The sequence below is a fragment of the Haliotis cracherodii genome, unplaced genomic scaffold, assembly GCF_022045235.1.
Source record: "Haliotis cracherodii isolate W230 unplaced genomic scaffold, xgHalCrac1.p SCAF_14, whole genome shotgun sequence".
NCBI classification, from domain to species: Eukaryota; Metazoa; Mollusca; class Gastropoda; order Lepetellida; family Haliotidae; genus Haliotis; species Haliotis cracherodii.
This window is the reverse complement of record NW_027266269.1, coordinates 37169307-37193746: the sequence shown is the minus strand read 5'-3', so window position 1 is coordinate 37193746 and position 24440 is coordinate 37169307. Positions and strand designations below refer to the sequence as shown.

Below are 24440 nucleotides of genomic sequence, written 5' to 3'. Positions count from 1 at the left end.
ATTCATTATTATCCTCATTGAAGTTTCTTAACTACCATTTTAGTATGCAGGTGATTGACCCAACGTGTCGGTGATGGTACCACGTGTCGGTGATGGGACCACGTGTCGGTGATGGTACCGTGTGTCGGTGATGGTACCACGTGTCGGTGATGGTACCACGTGTTGGTGATGGTACCGTGTGTCGGTGATGGTACCACGTGTCGGTGATGGTACCGTGTGTCGGTGATGGGACCACGTGTCGGTGATGGTACCACGTGTCGGTGATGGTACCGTGTGTCGGTGATGGGACCACGTGTCGGTGATGGTACCACGTGTCGGTGATGGTACCACGTGTCGGTGATGGTACCACGTGTCGGTGATGGTACCACGTGTCGGTGATGGTACCACGTGTCGGTGATGGTACCACGTGTCGGTGATGGTACCGTGTGTCGGTGATGGTACCACGTGTCGGTGATGGTACCGTGTGTCGGTGATGGTACCACGTGTCGGTGATGGTACCACGTGTTGGTGATGGTACCGTGTGTCGGTGATGGTACCACGTGTCGGTGATGGTACCACGTGTCGGTGATGGTACCACGTGTTGGTGATGGTACCGTGTGTCGGTGATGGTACCGTGTGTCGGTGATGGTACCGTGTGTCGGTGATGGGACCACGTGTCGGTGATGGTACCACGTGTCGGTGATGGTACCACGTGTCGGTGATGGTACCACGTGTCGGTGATGGTACCACGTGTCGGTGATGGTACCACGTGTCGGTGATGGTACCGTGTGCAGGTGATTGAAACCACGTGTTGTTGATGGTACCGTAGGCAGGCGATTGACACCACCTGTTGGTGATGGTACCACGTGTCGGTGATGGTACCACGTGTCGGTGATGGTACCGTAGGCAGGCGATTGACACCACCTGTTGGTGATGGTACCACGTGTCGGTGATGGTACCGTAGGCAGGCGATTGACACCACCTGTTGGTGATGGTGCCACGTGTCGGTGATGGTACCACGTGTCGATGATGGTACCACGTGTCGGTGATGGTGCCACGTGTCGGTGATGGTACCACGTGTCGGTGATGGTACCGTTTGGAACATTGTTCATCTTACGCTGCTCCATTCATCCACAGTGTCCGTCCTTAATCTTCCACCTGAGGTGGATCTTCAGAAGGATGTATAACATCACATATACACAAGATTTGTTCAATTAAAAAAAAACATTTTGAGTAAATATAAACATTTGAAATATAGACTTTAAAATACAAAGTAAATACATCTCAAGCGCAAGACGTAATGGACAGAGCAAGGACTTCGTTGTTTGTTTGTTATTTTCATAGATCTAGACCCTATAGGTTCGATATTTAAATAGAAATGTGTATTGTGCTGAAATATGTTAGGTCGGACAACCTGTCTAACAACAACAACCAAGTCTGCGAGCTTGACCACCCGAGCATAGTCGCCTGTTACGACAGGCATGGGTTGCTGAAGACCAATTCTATCACGGATCTTTATGGGTCTGCACGGACTTTGCATTGTGTTTTTACCTCCGACTAAAACAACAGACTCGATTATTTACAGACCGTCGGCATATAGCTGGTATATTGCTGAGTGCGGCGTTAAACAAAAACAACAGTTTCACGGACGTCCCCTACAGCGCCATGGAAACGAAATGGATCCAAATGCGTTCACCATCTTATGTGATTGGGAACACTTTGTTGAAGACTATGCCAACACAATTTCAGGTATGCTTGACTTCTTGAAGGTTTTCATGTCGGGAGGATCTTTAAGGTATTTATCAAAGCTACACAAGGCTAGTTTATATCTTGCCATGTTAGTTTTGTTACAGTCCTGTTTTTGTTTGTGAGAAATCAAAATAACTTTTATTACATACATGTACATTAGTGTAAAAGACTGAGTTTTCAGAACTTGTGAAGTGATATTTTCATTGCAGATAACATAAGACTTGATATTTCACAGCAGTGAACATAACACTTTGACGGAACTATCGTCAAACAAGAGTTAACTCCCCTTAAATTGTCTCCCTTTATCGTAAGGGTCAAGCACAAACTGTTGATGTCCTTTTCACACTGAAAAGGCAAAATAATGACAGGTGGTCATTTATGGAGTTAATATCACTTCGTGTCGTTTTATTTTCTCTCGAAAATGTTTCGTTATAAACTGTCAATTTCTCATTTTACTCGTCAATCGAGATTGTTTGTTTCTCAAACCGCCATTTTTGTTACTTGACCACAGAGTATTTTTTCACTTCCAACAGCGGTCTTCTAGTTTTCAAGTTGATTTTGTATATACTATTATCTAAATGTATGATAAAGAACTACTTTATAAGTCGCAGATACAAGGAGTGGTGAACCGTCCCTGTGTGTTCGGTAGGGAGAATTTACGTTTCAAGGTTGGACATTAGTAATGAAGTAATTTCATTTTCCGTTAGACACCTACACACAAAAATATATGATAAATAGGATATTTCATATATCTCGTTTAATATCATGTTTCTGTCATCTCGGAACGGGGAAAAAAGTGATATTTTCAGTCGAAGCTACGCCACTCGTGAAAATATCAGCTTTCCCCAAGTCACTCTATGAGAGAAACATGATATTGGTATTGTGTATGTGAATATCTTCATTCAGTTATACTCAATTGAAAACATTTCTTCGATGCCTCTGAACCTCAAATTGAACCTCGTATGGTGGCTTAACGTTGATTGCTGGCGATCTCTCGCTCGTGTTTATCATGTTGTGTTATATATAGTGTTATATACTAGTTTTGAATATGTGCGTGATACTCTAGTTATTTTACTGTCCTTTGCTGACAGTTTTGTTTTAGGAATTCTAAACATATTTCGTATTATGTCTAAGTTGTAGTCACGATATGGCTGAAATACTGCCGATTTGACTATGAATCTTAACTCACTCGCTGGATGATCTATAGCCCATGTTTACATTGTATTGTTGATTGAAAATGTATTCTTTTTAATGTTCTCAACTAGTTTAAATATGTCTGTGATACTCTAGTTATTTTTACTGTCCTTCGCTGACAGATATTTATTCCATTATTATGTATTATGTGTCAGTTCTCGTCACGATATGGCTGAAATACTGCCGATGTGACGTTAAACCATAACTCACTCACTCACTCACTGGAAATTATTTGAATTAAATTTGTAGTTTCATCTGAAGTGGTGTTTTGGTCATTTAGATATTTGGAGATTTCCGCCAAATTCTATGCCTACTTTCTTTACAGAAACTGACATTGTGACATTGCTTAATCCTTGTCATTGTTATATGACGTCACAGTCAACATGACGTCATACTCAGATCCGATATACAATGAAAGAACATTGGAATATTGTAACGTGTGCAAATAACATGTTTTGCCTTACAACAAGTGTTTGTAAATTAAGTCAAACCACTGTCCATGACGTTATATATCAATGACAAGGATTCAGCGATGTCACAATGTCAGTCTCTGTGTATGAAGTGTGATATGGACGCATGTTTTGCCTTTTTTATCGTAAATTGAGCATTGGCAATACATGCAATAATGCACAAGATACTTGCGATTATTGAAAATATGTCCATCGTGTCACAAGTTCTTAGTTGAAGCTCGGGACTATGAACATTTATATCATTCGGGACATATTTTCCGTAATCACTCACTCCAAGTTGATTATTCTTTAAAAAAAAACATTTTAATTTTTTGGTATATTAATCTTTTATCAAAAGAAATGCATTCAGTTCAGCTTGGTATTTTAAATATTTAACTTTTGTTCTTTTTTACTACATTTTTGGACCGCCTCCGTGGTCTAGTGGTAGAGCGTCCGCCCGGAGAAGGTTCGGGGTTCGATCCCCTACCGCGTCATACCAAAATACGTTAAAAGATGGTACTTGTTGTTACCCTGTAATGCTCGGCATTAAGGGTCTAAAACAAGGACTGGTCGGCTCGGAGTCAGTATACTGTGTCTGAGTGGGGTATTGATGTTAAACTGCGGCATGGTATCTCAGTGAGCTAGCACTATAAATCGGCGTCAGTCCGGACTAGTACAAGCAGCCTAATAAAGACACACACACGTACATGCACGTCGCAATACAAGTGCAATAATCATTTTACCTCACCTCACATTTTTGGCATTTTAGTTTTTTTTCCTGGTTAATAAATCCGTGTCAGATTTCTCAGGGTATCTTTCTGATTTTAGAGTTACTTCCTGTCATTCAATACCACCTGTTCTCTCAAGACAGGCAAGTTTTAGGATTCAAAAGGAAATCATCGAAGATTTAAAGGAATCGCAAAAGATTTAGTATGGGGGTGGAAAGTCCACAGTATTTGTAAGTTTATATTTTGTCATTTATTTATTTCGAAATTTATGATTTTATCATAACATTTCAGTATTTGTAAAATGTAAACAAAGTATATTTGTTTATTTAAAGGTACAAGGTATAATATACTCAAAAACAAAAGTTCCTGTAACACCAATATTGTAGTGTATTTTTCAAACAAGTAAAGATAGGTTTTCAGTATTGTAGTACATGTATGGAATCAAGTGACAAAAACGCAACATTCCATGCAAAAGTAGACTTTTATGCAGGCCCCATGCATTTCACTACCCAAGAATGGGTATAAAAACATATGCGTTAACGGGATTCCATATGCATTGTTTAGCATCGTGCTGACAACAACTACTCAGAAAAACAACAAAATTACGCAATTATTCAACATTACGAAATGCCACGCCTGTCCGAAGCAGGATCGAGTAAACGTGATGTTGTAAGACAAGTTAACGTCCACAGAAACACCATTTGGTGTTTATGGCAACGTTGGCAACAGACGAATGCAGTCAGAGACCATCCTCCGAGTGGCAGGCGACGCGTAACCAATAATCGACAAGACAACTGGATTCGAACAACACACCTACGAAATCGATTCCAGCCAGCAACAGTGACTGCAAGAAGCATCCCTGGCCTTCGACGAATATGTTCACAAACCGTACGTCGTCGCCTCAGATGTGCAGGAATTGTCGCCAGAAGACCCACCAGACGTCCCATTTTGACAGGAAACCACCGCCAAGCACGTCTACAGTGGTGCAGACAGCGTCTACGCTGGACGGCCATGTAGTGGGGACAAGTTTTATTCACTGACGAGTCTCGTTTTCACCTCAGCCACAGCGATGGACGGATTCGAGTGTACCGACATCGAGGTGAACGTCACGTCAATATTGTGTCATGGAAGAGGATCGGATCGGGGGCGGCAGTGTTATGGTATGGGGTGGGATTACAGAAAGACAGAGAACCCGTTTGATAGTGGTAGAGGGAAATCGTCATGGCCCAGGAATGACATGACAACGCCCGGCCTTATATTGCTCGACTTGTTCAGGATTCTCTTCAACAAAACAACTTGAATGTCATCCCCTGGCCGGCTCGCTCCCCTGATCTCTCACCAATCGAGCACATGTAGGATGAGATGAATCGGTGCCTTCGACGTCAACCACGTGTTCCACAGACAATCCAGGAACTTCGAAACATGCTCCAGCAGATATGGACAGATATCCCACATGACTTTGTGCGACGACTGGTCCATTTCATGAGACGAAGATGTGTTGCTTGCATTGTAACCAGAGGTGTGGACACACACGTTATTGATTTGTAAATTTTACATTTTGGCATGTTCATGTGTTTTTTATGTCAGTATGGCAAATGAAACCACTTGAACACTAACAGGAGTCGTTTATCTACTGCAAACCGAAATTGTTTCAGGTTTGGTAAAAACAAAACTTTGCATTAAATCTTATTCAATGGCACAGGAACTTTTGTTGTTCCGTATATATTGTTTGTTATTTTTTTATTTATTTTTTGTTTGTTTACATATTTATTTATGAGTGTTATTGTTTATTTATTATAGCTTGTACCGCTTTAACTGTGTACAGAAATAAATTATTTACCACCAACACACAGTGAACACAGTGTTTGTTTATTTGTTGTTTAACGCCGCATTCAGCTACATTACAGCAGCGTGCAAACAATCAGGTCTGGGCCAGAAACCCAGTGGTCGATCTAATGAACAACGTGCCACGCCTTCGGGTTACTATGACACGCAATCCACCAAGGCACCGACCCTGACCACGCGATATAAGCCTCTTGCGACAATCATTTGTTGCTGTGGACTACTTCTGATCCGGAGTTCCTTCAGGAAACTGGTTGAATACATGACGCATTTATATGGATAGAACTTTCTTTGTACGACGTTTCATAGCTACTTCCTGCTCCTTCAAGTGTCACGTATCCTGCTCAACAGTCTGTACTTCTAAATGCCTATCAAAGACTTCATCCTGTTGAAGTCATCCTGCCAAACAACACCAAAACCATATTCTTCATAGTATTCATAACCACAACCCTGTACGTTTTTTTATGATTAACACAGTGCATCCACCTTTAAAGGTTTTGTGAGGTTGGTAAGAAAGTGTAAAAGATGTTCCAAAATATAAGGAGCAATTAGCCGTCGATATGTCCACTACATTACCAGGAACTGAAACCGTCCTACTGACCATTGACTATCCCAAATTGAGCCAGGAGCTAACCGTTAACACGTACTTTCCATGCTTACCAGCTGCATTGAAACCAATGACACAAAAAGGATGTTGTCGACAAGGATGTGATGCATGACCGTGGCTTTGAAGTAATAGAGCAGCCTCCGTATTCAGCAGGTTTGACACCGTCAGATTTCAACCTCTTCAAAAACTTGAAGAAAGAACAATCTGGCAAGCATATGATCATGACATCAATTTGCTGAGGAGGAGTTTTACCCCACCACGAAGAAGCCTCCTGCCCACGTGGGATCCAGGCAGTCCAGCATCGTCGGCGGATCTGTGTGGCACTCGGAGCCAAATGCTATGCTTGGTTGCGTTCCGTAGGCGTGTCCTGTGATCGTTGTTTTGATAAGACTGTATGATAGGAGGGATGGCATCAACTGTATTGTAGTCAGCTTACCCTTTATGTCCAGTATTCCGGCAGCTCCTTGGCTTCTCGATTTTACCACTGTTTAGGTACAATCACCCCTTTCAAAGATTCCATAGAGCGTCATATGACTCTCGCTAAAAAGTTGTTAGATCAAGGTTGCAACATTCAAGGATGAGTGAAGCTTTCAAAACGTTTTATGACAGACATGTGCAGGACATTCGACATTTGACTCATCGGTGAACAAATGTCCATACAATATGTTACACATGTTCCCATGTTTATTTCAGGGGAACAACGGACTTGCCTGGACATGTGTTTGTGACGGGCGCCATCACACTGATGTAGTATGGTATATGTGATACCTGAACATGTGTTTGTGACAGGTGCCATCACACTGATGTAGTATGTTATAGGTGATGCATGACACTGATGTAGTATGTTATAGGTGATGCATGACACTGATGTAGTATGTTATAGGTGATGCATGACACTGATGTAGTATGTTATAGGTGATGCATGACACTGATGTAGTATGTTATAGGTGATGCATGACACTGATGTAGTGTGGTATAGGTGATGCATGACACTGATTTAGTATGGTATAGGTGATGCATGACACTGATGTAGTATGTTATAGGTGATGCATGACACTGATGTAGTATGGTATAGGTGATGCATGACACTGATGTAGTATGTTATAGGTGATGCATGACACTGGTATAGTATGGTATAGGTGATGCATGACACTGATGTAGTATGATATAGGTGATGCATGACACTGATGTAGTATGATATAGGTGATGCATGACACCGATGTAGTATGTTATAGGTGATGCATGACACTGATGTAGTATGATATAGGTGATGCATGACACTGATGTAGTATGTTATAGGTGATGCATGACACTGATGTAGTATGTTATAGGTGATGCATGACACTGGTATAGTATGGTATAGGTGATGCATGACACTGATGTAGTATGGTATAGGTGATGCATGACACTGATGTAGTATGGTATAGGTGATGCATGACACTGATGTAGTATGATATAGGTGATGCATGACACTGATGTAGTATGGTATAGGTGATGCATGACACTGATGTAGTATGGTATAGGTGATGCATGACACTGATGTAGTATGGTATAGGTGATGCATGACACTGATGTAGTATGGTATAGGTGATGCATGACACTGATGTAGTATGGTATAGGTGATGCATGACACTGATGTAGTATGGTATAGGTGATGCATGACACTGATGTAGTATGGTATAGGTGATGCATGACACTGATGTAGTATGGTATAGGTGATGCATGACACTGATGTAGTATGGTATAGGTGATGCATGACACTGATGTAGTATGGTATAGGTGATGCATGACACTGATGTAGTATGGTATAGGTGATGCATGACACTGATGTAGTATGGTATAGGTGATGCATGACACTGATGTAGTATGGTATAGGTGATGCATGACACTGATGTAGTATGGTATAGGTGATGCATTACACTGATGTAGTATGGTACACGTGATGCAAGACACTGATGTAGTATGGTACACGTGATGCATGACACTGATGTAGTATGGTATACGTGATGCATGACACTGATGTAGTATGGTACACGTGATGCATGACGCTGATGTAGTATGGTATACGTGATGCATGACACTGATGTAGTATGGTACACGTGATGCATGACACTGATGTAGTATGGTACACGTGATGCATGATGCTGATGTTGTAAAGTAGAGATGGAGGGTCTTACAAAGTAGAAATGGGAAGCTCGGAACTAGTCAATGCTTATAGAGATTACTAGCCCCGCATCTGATCTGATCTTGGGGAAGTTGCCTTCCGTGAAAACTGCCAAAAAGAACTTCCTGGAAACTGCCCCTTGAATAAGTTGCCTTCACGTATTTGTCTGTTCGATGTTTAACGCCGCACTTAGCAGTATGTCATCAGCTATATCCCCGCGGTTCTTTAGAAAGTCGGGTCTGGATCAGACCATCCAGTGATTGATATCATGAGCATCGATTTTAAGCAACAATGACAATGACACCCGATCCCGTTAGTCAACATCTTACTTTGAACATCAATTCTAAACGGGAGCTTCAATGAAAGATAATATCATGGACACAGTCATGCTTCTTTATTTGATAGTCGACACGGCTGATTCGGTCAGGTCAGGTCAAGTCAGGTCAGACATTGTGGTGACAATAAGGTGATGCCAATATGACCGGATGATAGTCATACATAGTCATTCATTGTTTGTTTGTTTGTTTAACCTCGCATTCAGCAATATTCCAACTACATAGCGTCGGTCTGTAAATAAACGACTCTGGACCGGTCAACCTGGTGATTGACATCATGAGCATCGATCCACGCAATTGGGATACGATGACATGCATCAACCAAGTCAGCGACCCTGACCACCCGATCCCGTTAGTCGCCTTTTACGACAAGCATATTCGTCTTTTACGACAAACATGGGTTGCTGAAGACTAATTCTACACCGGATCATCTACTAAGTCAGCGAGCCTGACCACCCGATCCCGTTAGTCGCCTCTAACGACAAACGCTGATCTCCACAGGGACCACACACAGTACAGAGCTGGACTTAGTTAGTATCTGGCACTGACAAGTTATATATATTTGAATAAAGTAATTGACAACTGTCAAATTGAATCAAGTTCCCAGTTCCCAGTTTTCCTTGGATGGAAAGACTTCCGCCTTCCAAGATGACCGCCCTTCCTCGTGCGGTGGGCCTCTATGGTCAAGTGGTAGAGCGTCCGCCCGGAGAGCGAAGGTCCGGGGTTCGATCCCCTGCCGCGTCATACCAAAAGACGGTGAAAGGTTAAACTGCGGCATGGTATCTCAGTGTGCTAGCACTATAAATCGGCATCACTCCGGACTAGTACAAGCAGCCACACACACACACACACACACACACACATACTTACATGCACGTCGCTATATACGTGCATTGGTCTTGGACACTACGTTAAACCCCATTTCACCTCACCTCACCTCGTGCGGTGGAGGCGACTCTTTGGCAACCATGTCGTCACTTTAACAACATTTTGCCCGACAACCGGACACTGATCCCAAATAAAACCGAACACCAAACACAAGATACAAATATTTATTGCAACGTAACTCTATCACAGGTTAGCTTTCGATGTTTATTGCCTTACATTGCCACTCGTGGTGCGTTCGATTAGAAAAAACAGGTTAACTCAAAATTGAACAGTAACATAGGATATTTCGTTTCGACAAGCCGACTGTTAATTATAAATCTAAAATTAAGAACCTAGGACCAGTAATAAGACTCTATGTGGCACAATATTATTGGAGGTTTATAAAAATATTACATGGATATACATTTCCGTTCTTGTAGACTTACCACACCTCTTTCCAAAACGACATACGACTAAAAGTCGCTGTCTCTGCATGTACCGTTATTTGCTGTCCCAGTCAGATATACAGATATATAATTGAGGAAATATCCAACGTCGAAGGTTCAAGGATAGAGGGTTCTAATAGTTGCACTGCCCTAAACTTCACACAGATGCCAAACCGGACCTTTATGAAACACGCGCAATGAGTGAGTAAGCGTAAGAGTGAGTGAGTGAGTATTATTTTACGCCGCCTTAGGGGCAATATTCCAACATTGTACCCGTGTGAGGAATCGAATCCGGTTTTCGGGATGGACGAGCGATCACTTTACCTACCAGTCTGACCCATCGCCGCTCTAGTAACATGAATGTGATATGTTCCATGTCGGAACTGTCATCCTCTTGTGAGTACATATAAATAAATAAATATATTAATTAATTAATTAATTAATTAATTAATTAATTAATTAATTAATTAATTAATTAATATCAATTTCGAAAAGATTGGTTTTAATTGTTATTTAAATGATTACTGTGCCGACAGTCTAATTCACTATATGATATCATTTACATATGTTTGAATTCTGAACGTCAAGGACGCGAACATGGGAACGTTTCTTTTGAACAGTAGTGTAAGTTGAGGTTTACACAAACTGGGCTTCGTCCTGTCAAAACATGGTTATGTAACATTGCTACGTGACGCCAACCAAGCATCTTCATACATCTGTATCTGACATTTCTTTCTGCTGCGCGCACGCGCACGCACATGCATACGCACACAAGCATAAACATGTTCGAATGACGTCCTAGAGTCAATATTAAATTATCTATGGACTTCGAACACAACGAATACCGTTCACACGTAACCTAACACTACACACTATACGTAACAATGCGCCACTAACCGTAACATTGTACATTAATCTGGTTAGCTGAGAACATGGTTATTAAAGTCGCCATATTCCAGGGTCATCCTACATACGTGAACAGGGAGAAAAATTTAAATGTCGAGTTAAGAATGTAATACTAATTTTGTTTGTTTAAGACCGCGCTCAGTAATATTCCAGCTTTATGACGGCAGGCTGTAAATGGTCGAGGCTGGATATGAGAACTCCCTGGTTGATACAAGTAGTCCCCACGTACCCCACCAAGTCAGCGTGTCTGACCAGCCCATCCATTAAGTTGCCTCTGGCGACCAGCATAGGTGCGAGAGACACGATTCTAACGGTATCCCCAAGGCAAAAAGAACGTGATTACGACTTTAACAACAGAGACGTTTCCTGCGATACCATTCTATTTCCCAACGTTGTTTCTACACAGGCAACGAATACGATTCTTCTACAGCGGATTGCAAAGCGTTGACACCGCGCCGGACAAGGAAATATACACATTACATTGGTATCAGTATTCCAAGACTATTTTAAGTGGCATTTAGAAGATGGTATGAAGAACCAGGAAGATAGTTCTATGGGTAAGCAGCGTCTGTATTACAAGACTGCGACGTTTGGCTGTACATACTAACGCTGTTATATCGCATTCATTGTAATAACGAAGTTGTATATCCATAGAACTTTCTCCCTTGTACATTCCAATCAAATAATAACGTTATAATGCACGCATATTCACAAAATGTTATCAGCTTTTCACACAAACTTTGACATATTCGATCATCCCGCGGCAATCAATGGAAGCAATATCATAGCATGGCGCTGTCGGTGAGTTAGCGAGACGGCTCGTCAAGCAGTGTGTGAAGTTCTGTCCGTAACATATTGGTGCATCTAATACCACTAGCAGACATGACACCTTCCTGGACAGACGCTCGTTAGCTCTCAACAGGGTCGTGACGTCATCTTAAAATGGCGGCGCCCATCGAGCTGTACTTTTCAGGTTCCTCGTGCGCACTTTCCAGAACATGTTCCTTGTTCTCGTGTTTTTCGTTTCTGGGATTTTGAACACTTGAAAACACGATCTACTCTCAACCCGTCTTCTTCTCTCCATCGCTTGGGGAGTGAATGATCTTTACTCCCTTAGGACGCACAGACTTGTCTTTACCGGAAGTAGGCGATGCGCATGAATCAATTTGATCACGTGTTACTTTGGGTTTATGGCCGAGTATTTCTAGGATGGCGTCAACAGTGGTGTACAGTTCGTTTTCAAAGTTGTGCATACGGCTGTAAAAGAAAAACATGTATGTGATAACGCCGTTCCCGACAATGGATAATGTTATAAACGTATAAAACTAACGTGGATGTTTTATGCCTGACACGTTGATACTTCTTACTTATTTTTGTCAAAGGAATCTCTGACGTTCAATGAAATAAGTTTACTGTTTACAGATTTAATCTCATTCAGCGTAATGCAGGCTTGAATCAAAATAACAAATAGCTTCACCAAAACCAGTTTTCAATTTTATTGACCATTTCCAGTACGCATTATATTAACCACTGTTTGCCTTTTTTTTATTGACATTATACCTTTGCATGTCTCGCTCCAAGCATGGATTTTGTAATAAGTTTTAAATAACTGCCGACAGAATCTGCTAGTTCTTTCTCTTGAACATAACGGGACTCCAGTACGGCTAAGACATAACGGCACACCACCACGTCTTGGACATAACGGGACTTCAATAGGAGTTTGTGCAGGTTAGACACCACTGCTGATAACACGGGACACCTATGTGACTAAGTCATAACGGCACACCACCACGTCATGAACATAACGGGACTTCAGTAGGAGTTTGTGCAGGTTAGATACCACTGCTGATTACACGGGACACCTATGTGAGTAAGTCATAACGGCACACCACCACGTCATGAACATAACGGGACTTCAGTAGGAGTTTTAACAGGATAGATACCACTGCTGATTATACGGGACGGGACACCTATGTGACTAAGTCATAACGGCACTATAGTACGAGTTAATACTGGACAGACATAACAGCACACTACGGGTTAGACACTACGGGACTCCAGAACGGCTTAGACAAAACGGCACATCACTAGGAGTGAAACATAACGGGACTAAAATACGACTTAACGGGATGTAAATGCTGCGAGATACTCACTCATAAAGGTTCTCCAGCCTGCTATCAATGTCGGCTAACGAGTGTATACTTCCTTTTTCAGGGTATTGCTTTATTTCATATTCAATGTTCTGCAGCTTCCATATCTGCCCTGTGCTCGAGCTGGACTTCGGTGTGTACGTGGTGCCGCTTGAAGCAATGGGAGATAACCCTGCGTGGCCAGTCAAACTTTCAGAAGTCGGATCTTTTCGGACCGGAAGTGTTTGTTTTTTAGTTTGACTTCCGTCACGCGCGGACTGTGACTTCTCTTTCTTCCCTTTCCGAGTCTGCTGGACTTCATCTGAAACAGGGAAAAAAGGTTTGAACAGTCACGTGATGTATCGGAATAAATCAACTTGTCTAATGTATGAATACAGCCGAAATGGTTGTCGTGAACCCTGCATTTCTCCCCTACACGTCATTTATTTATGCTCTTGTGAAAGGACATAGAAGCCAAAATATAAAAGTCAAACATGATGATTCATGTGCATTATAGTCGAGGTAAGAGTAGTAGTGGTGGTAGTAGTAGTCATAGAAGTAGTAGTGGTGGTAGTAGTAGTCATAGTAGTAGTAGTGGTGGTGGTAGACGTGGTAGTACTAGTGTTAGTAATAGTGGCTGTGGTAGTATTAGTATTAGTAGTAGTGTTAGTTCTAGAAGTAATATTGGTAGTAGTTGTTGTAGTAGTGATAGAGGTTGTTGTAGTGATAGAGGTTGTTGTAGTGATAGTGGTTGTTGTAGTGGTGGTGGTGGTGGTAGTAGTTGTAGTAGTATGTTTGTTCCTAACACTCACTGCAATATGGCTTTCTTAATAGTACAGCAATTCCTCAGCAACAGCAGAAATAGCCATGGATTCGAACCCGGACCTTTAGTAAGTAAGCGAACGCCCCAACCACTAAGCTACCTCTCCACCTCGACTCCCTGAACAGCAACTCCTCGTTGTGACATAACACCATCTTCACGGTGCAACATAGGGAGCCGTACAAAAATACACAACACCATCTTCACGGTGCAACATAGGGCGCAGTACAAAAATACACAACACCATCTTCACGGTACAACATAGGGCGCAGTACAAAAATACACAACACCATCTTCACGGTGCCAAATAGGGAGCCGTACAAAAATACACAACACCATCTTCACGGTGCAACATAGGGCACGTACAAAAATACATATCACCATCTTCATGGTGCAACATAGGGCGCGTACAAAAATACACAACACTATCTTCACGGTGCAACATAGGGCGCAGTATAAAAATACACAACACTATCTTCACGGTGCAACATAGGGCGCAGTACAAAAATACACAACACTATCTTCACGGTGCATCATAGGGCGCAGTATAAAAATACACAACACCATCTTCACGGTGCACGTAGGGAGCAGTACAAAAATACACAACACTATCTTCACGGTGAGACAGAGGGCGCAGTACAAAAATACACAACACCATTTTCACGGTGCCACCTAGGGCGCCGTACAAAAATACACAACACCATCTTCACGGTGCAAAATAGGGCGCAGTATAAAAATACACAACACTATCTTCACGGTGCAACCTAGGGCGCCGTACAAAAATACACAACACCATCTTCACGTTGCAACCTAGGGCGCAGTATAAAAATACACAACACCATCTTCACGGTGCAACCTAGGGAGCAGTACAAAAATACACAACACCATCTTCACGGTGCAACATAGGGAGCAGTACAAAAATACACAACACTATCTTCACGGTGAGACAGAGGGCGCAGTACAAAAATACACAACACCATCTTCACGGTGAAACCTAGGGCGCAGTACAAAAATACACAACACCATCTTCACGGTGCAACATAGGGCGCAGTACAAAAATACACAACACCATCTTCACGGTGCAACATAGGGCGCGTACAAAAATACACAACACCATCTTCACGGTGCAACATAGGGCGCCGTACAAAAATACACAACACCATCTTCACGGTACAACATAGGGCGCAGTACAAAAATACACAACACCATCTTCACGGTGCAACCTAGGGCGCAGTACAAAAATACACAACACCATCTTCACGGTGCAAAATAGGGCGCCGTACAAAAATACACAACACCATCTTCATGGTGCAAAATAGGGCACCGTACAAAAATACACAACACCACCTTCACGGTGAAACCTAGGGCGCAGTACCAAAATACACAACACCATCTTCATGGTACAACATAGGGCGCAGTACAAAAATACACAACGCCATCTTCACGGTGCAACACAGGCCGCAGTACAAACATACACAACACGAGATATTGTAGTGTGGGTAAGGGCGAGGAGTAATGTGGTTTGGTGATTTATTAATGAAGTAAATGTTTTACTGTGCAGGTGCGGCGTTTGGAAGAGAGCAGGTAAACATTAGTGTGTAGGGATGAGTGGAGAGTGGGTAAGGATTAGTGTGTAGGGATGAGTGGGAGAGTGGGTAAGGATTAGTGTGCAGGGATGAATTGGAGAGTGGGTAAGGATTAGTGTGTATTGACGAGTGGAGATTGGATAAGGATTAGTGTGTAGGGATGAGTGGAGAGTCGGTAAGGATTAGTGTGTAGGGATGAGTGGAGATTCGGTTAGGATTAGTGTGTAGGGATGAGTGGGAGAGAGGGTAAGGATTAGTGTGTAGTGGAGAGTGGGTAAGGATTAGTGTGTAGGGATGAGCGGAGAGTGGGTACGGATTAGCGTGTAGGGATGAGTTGAGAGTGGGTAAGGATTAGTGTGTAGGGATGAGTGTCGTTGTGGGAGTATGGATTAGTGTCTTCGTGTGACAGTATGGATTAGTGTCTCCGTGTTGCAGTATGGATGAGTGTCGTTGTGGGAGTATGGATTAGTGCCTCCGTGTGACAGTATGGATAAGCGTGTAGGGATGAGTGTCGTTGTGGGAGTATGGATTAGTGTCTCCGTGTGGCAGTATGGATTAGCGTGTAGGGATGAGTGTCGTTGTGGGAGTATGGATTAGTGCCTCCGTGTGACACTATAGATTAGTGTCTCCGTGTGGCAGTATGGATTAGTGTGCAGGGATGAGTGTCGTTGTGACAGTTTGGATTACTGTCTCTGTGTGGCAGCGTGAATTCAGCTGTGACAGCTTACCCTTCTTCTTGTTAAAGTCTTCCTCCGTCACCTCCTCGGTGGCGCCCTCTGTCGACAGTTCCAAGATCCCCACGCCCTCATCCTCGCTAGCAGACAGGTCGATGATGTCACGGCTTGTCCTGCGCGCGTCCAAACTGCCCACTCGGCGCTGTCTCAGACCAGCGCGCCCTGTGGAGGATGATACGGGGTATTAGAAACACCGCCAGTGAGTCAGCAAAGGTCACTGTGGCAAGGGACCTTCAGTTTTGTTCAGAGGCAAGAAGTGAGGTAAACATATATAGCATCGAGACATCATCTCACCTTCGATCTCCGTGTTCCGGCGCTTACACTGAAGTCGTGGACGCCGCTGTCGTATAAATTTCAGCGTCTCATCCTCCATTTTATTTTTAACCTTCCGTTGCAGTAGCGTTCCCTGGAATCATAAAGACATGTATTGTCGTGAGATCAACCGAATCTCAAAGATGAATATTAAATATTCTCGCACTCTGGTCGTGAGTGTATTTTGCGCTGTGAGTGTAAGCAATTTTTACGCCGTTTTTCGCAATATTCCAGCAAAATCAACAAAAAAAATCGGCGTGGTAAGTCAACATTTAACCTTTAGCCTCATACACAGGTGTATCGTAAGGTGCACAAGCGGTGTTGAACAACGTTGTGATTCGGCGCCTTCCGGTTCCCTTCGGCTCGTTCCGGAGAGTCATCCTTGCTCTCTTGAATCTCTTTGTATCCAACACACAACCAACTCGAATTACGGAAACAATGGTTTGGCTCACCTTTCGAAGATTAAAGGTCACTTGGAACTTCAGCAGGAACGTGTCCGCAAACTCCGGGTACGTGTACAGCACCTCCTTGAGGTCGGCCAGCTCGATCTTGTTGATGTCGCAGTACGACAGCGCCCGGACACAGTACATGGTTTTGCCTATCGTCATCTTATCCGGGTCTTTAATATCCTCGCCGAATATATCATCCTTGCCTACACGAAAAGGATTAAAACAATAGGTTAGTGAATGGGGTTTAACGCCCCTTTGAACAGTATTCCATTTATATCACGACCTGTCAGCTTGATGTGGGAGAAACACGCTCAGATGCGGGTTTGGATGACTGCCGCTTCAGTGACACGCACTGCGACGGGTGTGATGCTGACAAACCTAGGAACATGATCAGGGCGAATCGGGATTCGGACTCATGATCTTAGGTTTCTGGCGTGCTCAAGGGACGCAACTCTGCACAGTGAATTGCGGCACCTGAGACGACGACCACTGGTCCATCAATTAAGAATAGTAGCATTGGGCTGTATACATGGTTTAGATGAATCAGTATATGCGTTTGTCTTGTAAACATAAGATATGACAAAAAGAACATCGCCCCATAGAAAGTCATTTACAGCGAACACAGATAGATGAGTGAGCGAGTGAGTGAGTATGGGTTTACGCCGCTTTTACCAATATTCCAGCAATATCACGGCGGGGGACACCAGAAATGGGCTTCACACATCGTACCCATATGGGGAATCGAGCCCAGGTATTCGGCGTGACGAACGAACGCTTTAATGACTAGGGTACCCCACCGCCCGCCGAGAGTGAATCAGGCTTAACACGACTTGTAGTACCACAGCGGGGGCACAGAGAATTGATGTTATACTTTGCAACCATGTAAGAATTGACCACCCACTTTCAACGTCTGGAACCTAGGCCTTATCCACTGGACTACCTCATCCCCCAAAATATACTACGCTACGGTCAAGGACCACCCGATTTTTTTATACAATGACAGAGTAACTATAATTTAAAAAAACGGGTGGTCCGTATTTTATTGGTATACATCTAAAATTTCGTAGTCAGCTAAATATGATAGATAAGAAACGTTTTGGTTACACTGCAAAACATGTTTTAAAAAAAGGTCAAATTCACTTTAAGTCTTTTTTACAGGAAAATACATGAAGATTTGCATGTATATAGTAAGAAACAGCTTTGTAAATAATAATCTAATGTGTTGTTTAATAAAACAACCAACTAACAGACTTAAATCTTCAGATTTGAACACGGCTGCAGAAACGCTTCGTTTAGTTTCGCAATTGTTTGATGCGTCCATAAAATCACCATGGCTATTAGGGTGCGCTGCGCGAGCCGAGGCTTAACGTAATCAGCCAGGCGAACATCGACAGACATCCGACCCTAACCAAGTGTACAGATTGGGATCTGTCCTGGTCACCTGTCCTGGTCACATGGCCAACCAACAAATACTAAGTGTTAATTTCAAACTGAAGCTACTAACGCTGTTTTCGTAATGTCTTTGGAGGTCGCCGAATATACCCAGAACATGATACGCCGACTTCGCCTGAGTACTTATCAAATTTGAACGAACAAATGAAATTCATAAAACGTTCGTATAAGTCAAGTTAGGGCACTAGTAGGGAGGTTATCGAGGCAAAGTCATTCTTTATGCGATGCATTTATATTTGGCAATTCCCAGAAGGAACATTTAGCGGTAAACAGGCAAGTAAACGTCACACTCTGTTGCACAGGGGGCTAATCACAATGCTACGTTAAATCTGTACTTTCATTGAAAAAACGTATTTATTTCGGTTCAGATTTAGACACGTTGTAAAGCACAGATCTGGATGACAGACAAAGCGGTTTTCTGGAGTGCCGAATGGGAGACGAACATCAAATCGCATGCAGTGCCGGTCTGTCTCAGACTTATCTACTATTAAACTGTAACACGGTTCTGCCGCAAAGCGGACAACCACGCTTATACTATTGAGTGAAGAGTTGGCAGATGATTTCATCATTTGGTTTTCTCTTTTGGCCGGTAGTGAATTAGTTTAGTTGTTTTTTTCTAGTTTTTTTTATTATTTATTTTTATTTTTGTTTTTACGAGAAAATTCAACTTTATCGACAACAACTTCTGGTTTGTTGTTGCGTTTAGCGACGTTTCGATATAGAGTTCACACAAGAATCAACATCGATACGTCCCTGGATCCCAAAAACCAACAGAAGTTGTTATGCCCTAAGGTTGAATGTTTTCTTATTTACTCGCCAATCAAACAGTTTTGTTTTGTTTTACTCTCTTTTTTATATTTGTTTAGTATTGTTTTTGATTTTTTGCTCTTCATTAGTAAGAGCTTGTGTTTTACTAACAAATACGCCCGTAATTCTTTGTTTTGAAAGCTCTACTTGATACGAAAATCAAATTACTTCCAATATGTGTATTTTTGTATAATAATAATCGTCAAACAACTCACCTCTTGGTAGACTTTAATGTCAAGATCTGATGTTATTTGTTATATTAAATACAAAAACATAATTGTCATAGTATTGTCAACATTCACACCTATTTGCCGGTGTTAACACTGATACTGTGTTGTACAGCTAATGTTATTTTCAATACCGCTACACGTGCATTGACTTAGATTCTGCAGAGTTATAATATATCTTTTTCATCTATGCCCTAAATACGAAAAGGCTGCATTAGCTTAATCAAACTGCTGTTGTCGTTGTCATTAACTGATATACACTAGGAAGTATCACTCGGGGCACATGTGTTGTCATACGTCCCGCGGTCGGTTTATTACCACAAGCAGGAGGAAAACCTAACGAGGAAAGCATAAAACTCCATGTACCCCGAGTGATACTGACACAACGAATTTATCTTACCGACATGTTTTAATATGACATTGTAAAAGAATTAAAACAAATTCAAAATTGATACTCAGTTAGAAAACACCTGAGCGATTGAGTTGAGGTTAACTTGTACTATGCCGTGTGACTTTCATGCGGAAAAAAGCGTTTTGCTTCGAAGCGGGCTATAAGGGATATATTCTGCCTCTCAGAAACCCATGTACAACCTGTCTTGTTCGTGGCGGGGTATTCTCTCGCTGTGAAATTTATTTCCTTCTGAAGCGGGATACACAGCATTTGATCAAGATCACCCGGACCAATCAAATCTCATGATTGTGCCATTCTGATAAATGTGCTTGATGAACAGCTGTGTCGGACCGGGACATACAATTTAAAAAAAAACAACAGTCGAACCGCGACATCGAATAACGGTTTGGGGCCGGGGCATCACATGGATTAAATCACTGAAGTATGTAAAACCTCTTGAATGCAGACTCTTGCAATGGCGGACACGTATAACTACAGCCAGCGCCGTACCGGAGACGATTTCTTCGTTTGTCACTCAACCCATCAATAAACAATATTGTGTTGCTTGTTCATTAATATATTTGTGAAAACATATCAGTGACTAATTCCTATAAAATTACAAAAATATATTTAAACTGAATATCCAAAAAAATATATAAGATAGAATTAGATTTGTTTAAAAGAGGAAAATAATACAAAAACAATTTCTTGCTTACCTAGTATAGCCATGACCGTATCATCTTTGAGGATTTCTATAGAACCACGTGCTATAAAGTAGATGGCTGTCATGATAGCACCCGGATGTAGTAATGTGTCTCCCGGTGGCGCATGCGTAGTTTTGAATTTTCTGGAGAGAGCTCGCAAACAACCTGAAACAAACAAAGTGTGTTTAGGAAAAATAGTAAGTGAGTTGGGTTGAACACATTTCTTTCAGGGGCGGTCGGGTAGCCTCTTGGTTAAAGCGTTCGCTCGTCACGCCGAAGACCCGGGTTCGATTCCCATCATGGGTACAATATGTGAAGCCCATTTCTGGTATCCCCGGCCGTGATATTGCTGGAATATTGCTAAAAGCGGCGTAAAACCATACTCACTTACTCATTTCTTTCAGATAACGGCGTGTCAGCTTTATGTGGGCGGTAAGCCCGAAGTGAGTCAGTCCTACATGTTTCTATTTTCCGCGTGGTGAACCCACCGCCTACGGTATAACGCCCACAAACCGAGAATCACAATCAGGGAGAATGTGGGATGATCATAGGATTCTGGTACGCACAAGGGACACAACTCTCCACGGCGAACTGCGTTGCCTTATTCAAGTGGGTGAGTGAGTACAGTTTCACGCCTCTGTTAACATACCTCTTCCAGACATATAGGTGGGATGTGGGGGTACACGGAGCGGGCTCCACACATCGTCAATGTGCCCATGTGGGGAATCAAGGCCTGGCCGTCGGTGTAACGAGCAATACCATGTGTCTACCCTACAGCTCCGATATAGATGTAGAGTGAGTCAAGTTTAACGTCGCATTGGCATTTTTTCAGCCATGTAGCGAGTAGAGTAAGGGAGTGAGTTGGGTTTAACGCCGCTCTTAACAGTATTCCAGTTATATCACGGCGTGTCAGCTTAATTTGGGGGGAAGGTCACAGACGTTTACCACTTCGGCGAAACCCACGAGCACGGGTATGGTGCTGACAAACCTAGACACATAATCGGGGCGTATAGCGAGAAGATGTAGATGTAGAGTAAACATGATCCAACCAGTTCTTTGGATGATGATGATGATGATGATGATGATGATGATGATGACGATGATGATAATGATGACTGTCATACAGTTATGTTACGATCACATCAAGTAGAACCGCTTTCTCTCTCAGATCCTGCTCTTAGATGAGAGAAGGCGTGTGCCACTCCCAAACGGCCACGCCCACCCGATTATGGTGAAGTTGGATACGACGAATGACTAACCCAATTCTAACACACAATACACAAACGTGATGCGATTTCTTCCAAGTCAGGAAATCACTCTGCCTGTTGTCGTTTATGTCTCGCACTTCATAAGTTACTGTGGGTAGGTGATGTACGCGTTCAGAAACAATGCAGCACAGGTTGAGTGTCCGATAACTGAACCAGTTTCGTGTCATTTTCACTGATTTGGTCACTAAATATGACCGTCCGGATCCGGAGTGCGGATGTCCGGATATTTGAGCAATTTTACAGTAATGATAACAATTATCAAGTAATTTGCCTGGATCGCGATGGTCAGTTCCGACACTATGGCCATAGCCTTGAACGTAAGCACTCAAAGTGGTACTAGCTGACCTTTCATATTTGCATATTTATCGTTTTCTGACCCCACTGGATACCGTTTTTATCCGTTGGCTCCATCTCTAAAGTTTCCCCTTATTTGATAAAGTGTAAATGGATGGATTTACTTGGGAAGGTTGGATTTCCGGATAATGAGGTCGTAAACCGTATTTCTAAGGTGGATAAAAAACACAGGTTATTACGAACCAGATCCGGGGGTGACAGAATTTGGCGTCTTAAAATATTGGCCTTGTTATTCTAGACCAGCATGCCCCCACAGTTAGCCCCGCCCACATAAATGTCCCCGCCCCTACAACCGCCCCTACAACTGACCCCGCCCCTACAACTGACCCCGCCCCTACAGCTGACCCCGTGCCTACAACTGACCCCGCCCCTACAGCTGACCTCGCCCCTACAACTGTCCTCGCCCCTACAGCTGACCCCGTCCCTTCAGCTGACCCCGTCCCTACAACTGACCTCGCCCCTACAACTAACCCCGCCCCTATAGCTGACCTCGCCCCTACAACTGTCCTAGCCCCTAAAACTGACCCCGCCCCTACAACTGACCCTACCCCTACAACTGACCCCGTCCCTACAACTGACCCCGCCCCAACAACTAACCCGCCCCTAAAACTGACCCGTCCGTACAACTGACCCCGCCCCTACAACTGACCCCCCCCCCCCCCCCCCCTTAAACCGCTGACCCTGACCCTACAATTGTCCCCGCCCCTATAGCTGACACCGCCCCTAAAATCTGACCCGCCCTTACAACCTTTATGGTATTTCTTGTCTTGGGCAATGTTAACGTCAAATTTCGTTTTTGCACCAGATTCCATGACCAACTGTCTGAGTGGGTCAGCAAGGAAATCAAGCCGTGATCACCATGGCAACATAACCCATGGCGCAGGGGGAGGGGCAAAAAGTGGTTTCACGGTACTTTCGAAATACTTTAAAATTAGAAGTTTACTTTTACAGATTTGAATCCCCCGCCGTCAGGCGCAGGACACGCAAGACTATGTATAAGTGCCAGTGACAGTGCGTGTCTACAGAATCGTGTCTGTACGTGTGGAGGTATTCTCGGCGAATATCGATAGTACTCAGCCCGCCCCCTATGTTTGTAACCTTGCACAGCACAAGGTCCCCGGTACCTCACACTGAAACAGCACATAGTGTATGCCGCTAATACCAAGGTGATGCAAGTGCTCTTACAGCAGTGATGCTTACCCGGACTGGCTCCTTTAAATGCGCCACAATTATTAAGTAGGTTCCGATTCAGATGAAGACAAATATCAGCCTGCAGACAGTCAGGGAAACTCTTCAACACCTGTCGATATAAATGGATAATAATAATAACAACAACAACAACAACAAACAACAATAATAATAATAATACACACCATACATTTGGTTGTTAGTTCGTTGTTTAACGTTGTTCCTCAATATTCTAGTTACATGACGGCGATTTGTATATAATGGAGTCTGGACCAGAAAATCTAGTGATTGATGTTATGAGCATCGACCCACGCAATTTGGATACGATGACATGCATTAACTAAGTCAGCGAGCCTGACAACCCGATCCCGTTAGTCGCCTCTTGCGACAAGCATAGTCGCCGTTTACGACAAGCATGGGTTGCTGAAGATCTAATCTAACCCGGATCTTCACGGGTCGCACATTAAAACTACCCCGGTCAATGGATCAGCGTGCTCTCGATTTTCATTCTCATCACCCTTGGCAGTACACAACTCAAGCTGCCTGTGAGGCGCTAGAAGGTTCACAGACACATTAGCCAACTTATCCTACCGGGTACCCCTTCACTGCTGGACGAACAGAGGCATATAACAAACAATGTCACCTGCCCAAGGACACTCCACTTGTGTTACATGTGCTTCAATGTTGGCCAGGACCGAAGCCCTAGACACTCTCAGGAATCAAGCTGCGGAATACGGGCACCCATCCAACTAC

The 24440-nt window shown here is 43.1% G+C and overlaps 1 protein-coding gene across 8 annotated transcripts in view; it reads right to left on the bottom strand.

Moving 5' to 3' along the window:
• Positions 1 to 10114: 10114 nt before the first annotated feature.
• The window catches only part of LOC139461224 (voltage-gated inwardly rectifying potassium channel KCNH7-like), a 279271-nt gene continuing 264945 nt past the window's right edge, over positions 10115 to 24440 (bottom strand). For all 8 annotated transcript variants that reach the window (XM_071242843.1, XM_071242845.1, XM_071242842.1 and 5 more), the window contains 7 exons: positions 23700 to 23799; positions 20890 to 21042; positions 17300 to 17499; positions 16830 to 16941; positions 16530 to 16697; positions 13420 to 13717; positions 10115 to 12523 (listed from right to left, as the gene is read on the bottom strand). In XM_071242843.1, the coding sequence (XP_071098944.1) occupies positions 12328 to 12523; positions 13420 to 13717; positions 16530 to 16697; positions 16830 to 16941; positions 17300 to 17499; positions 20890 to 21042; positions 23700 to 23799 (1227 nt within the window). In that variant the 3' untranslated portion in view covers positions 10115 to 12327. The remainder of the gene's footprint in view (positions 12524 to 13419; positions 13718 to 16529; positions 16698 to 16829; positions 16942 to 17299; positions 17500 to 20889; positions 21043 to 23699; positions 23800 to 24440) is intronic.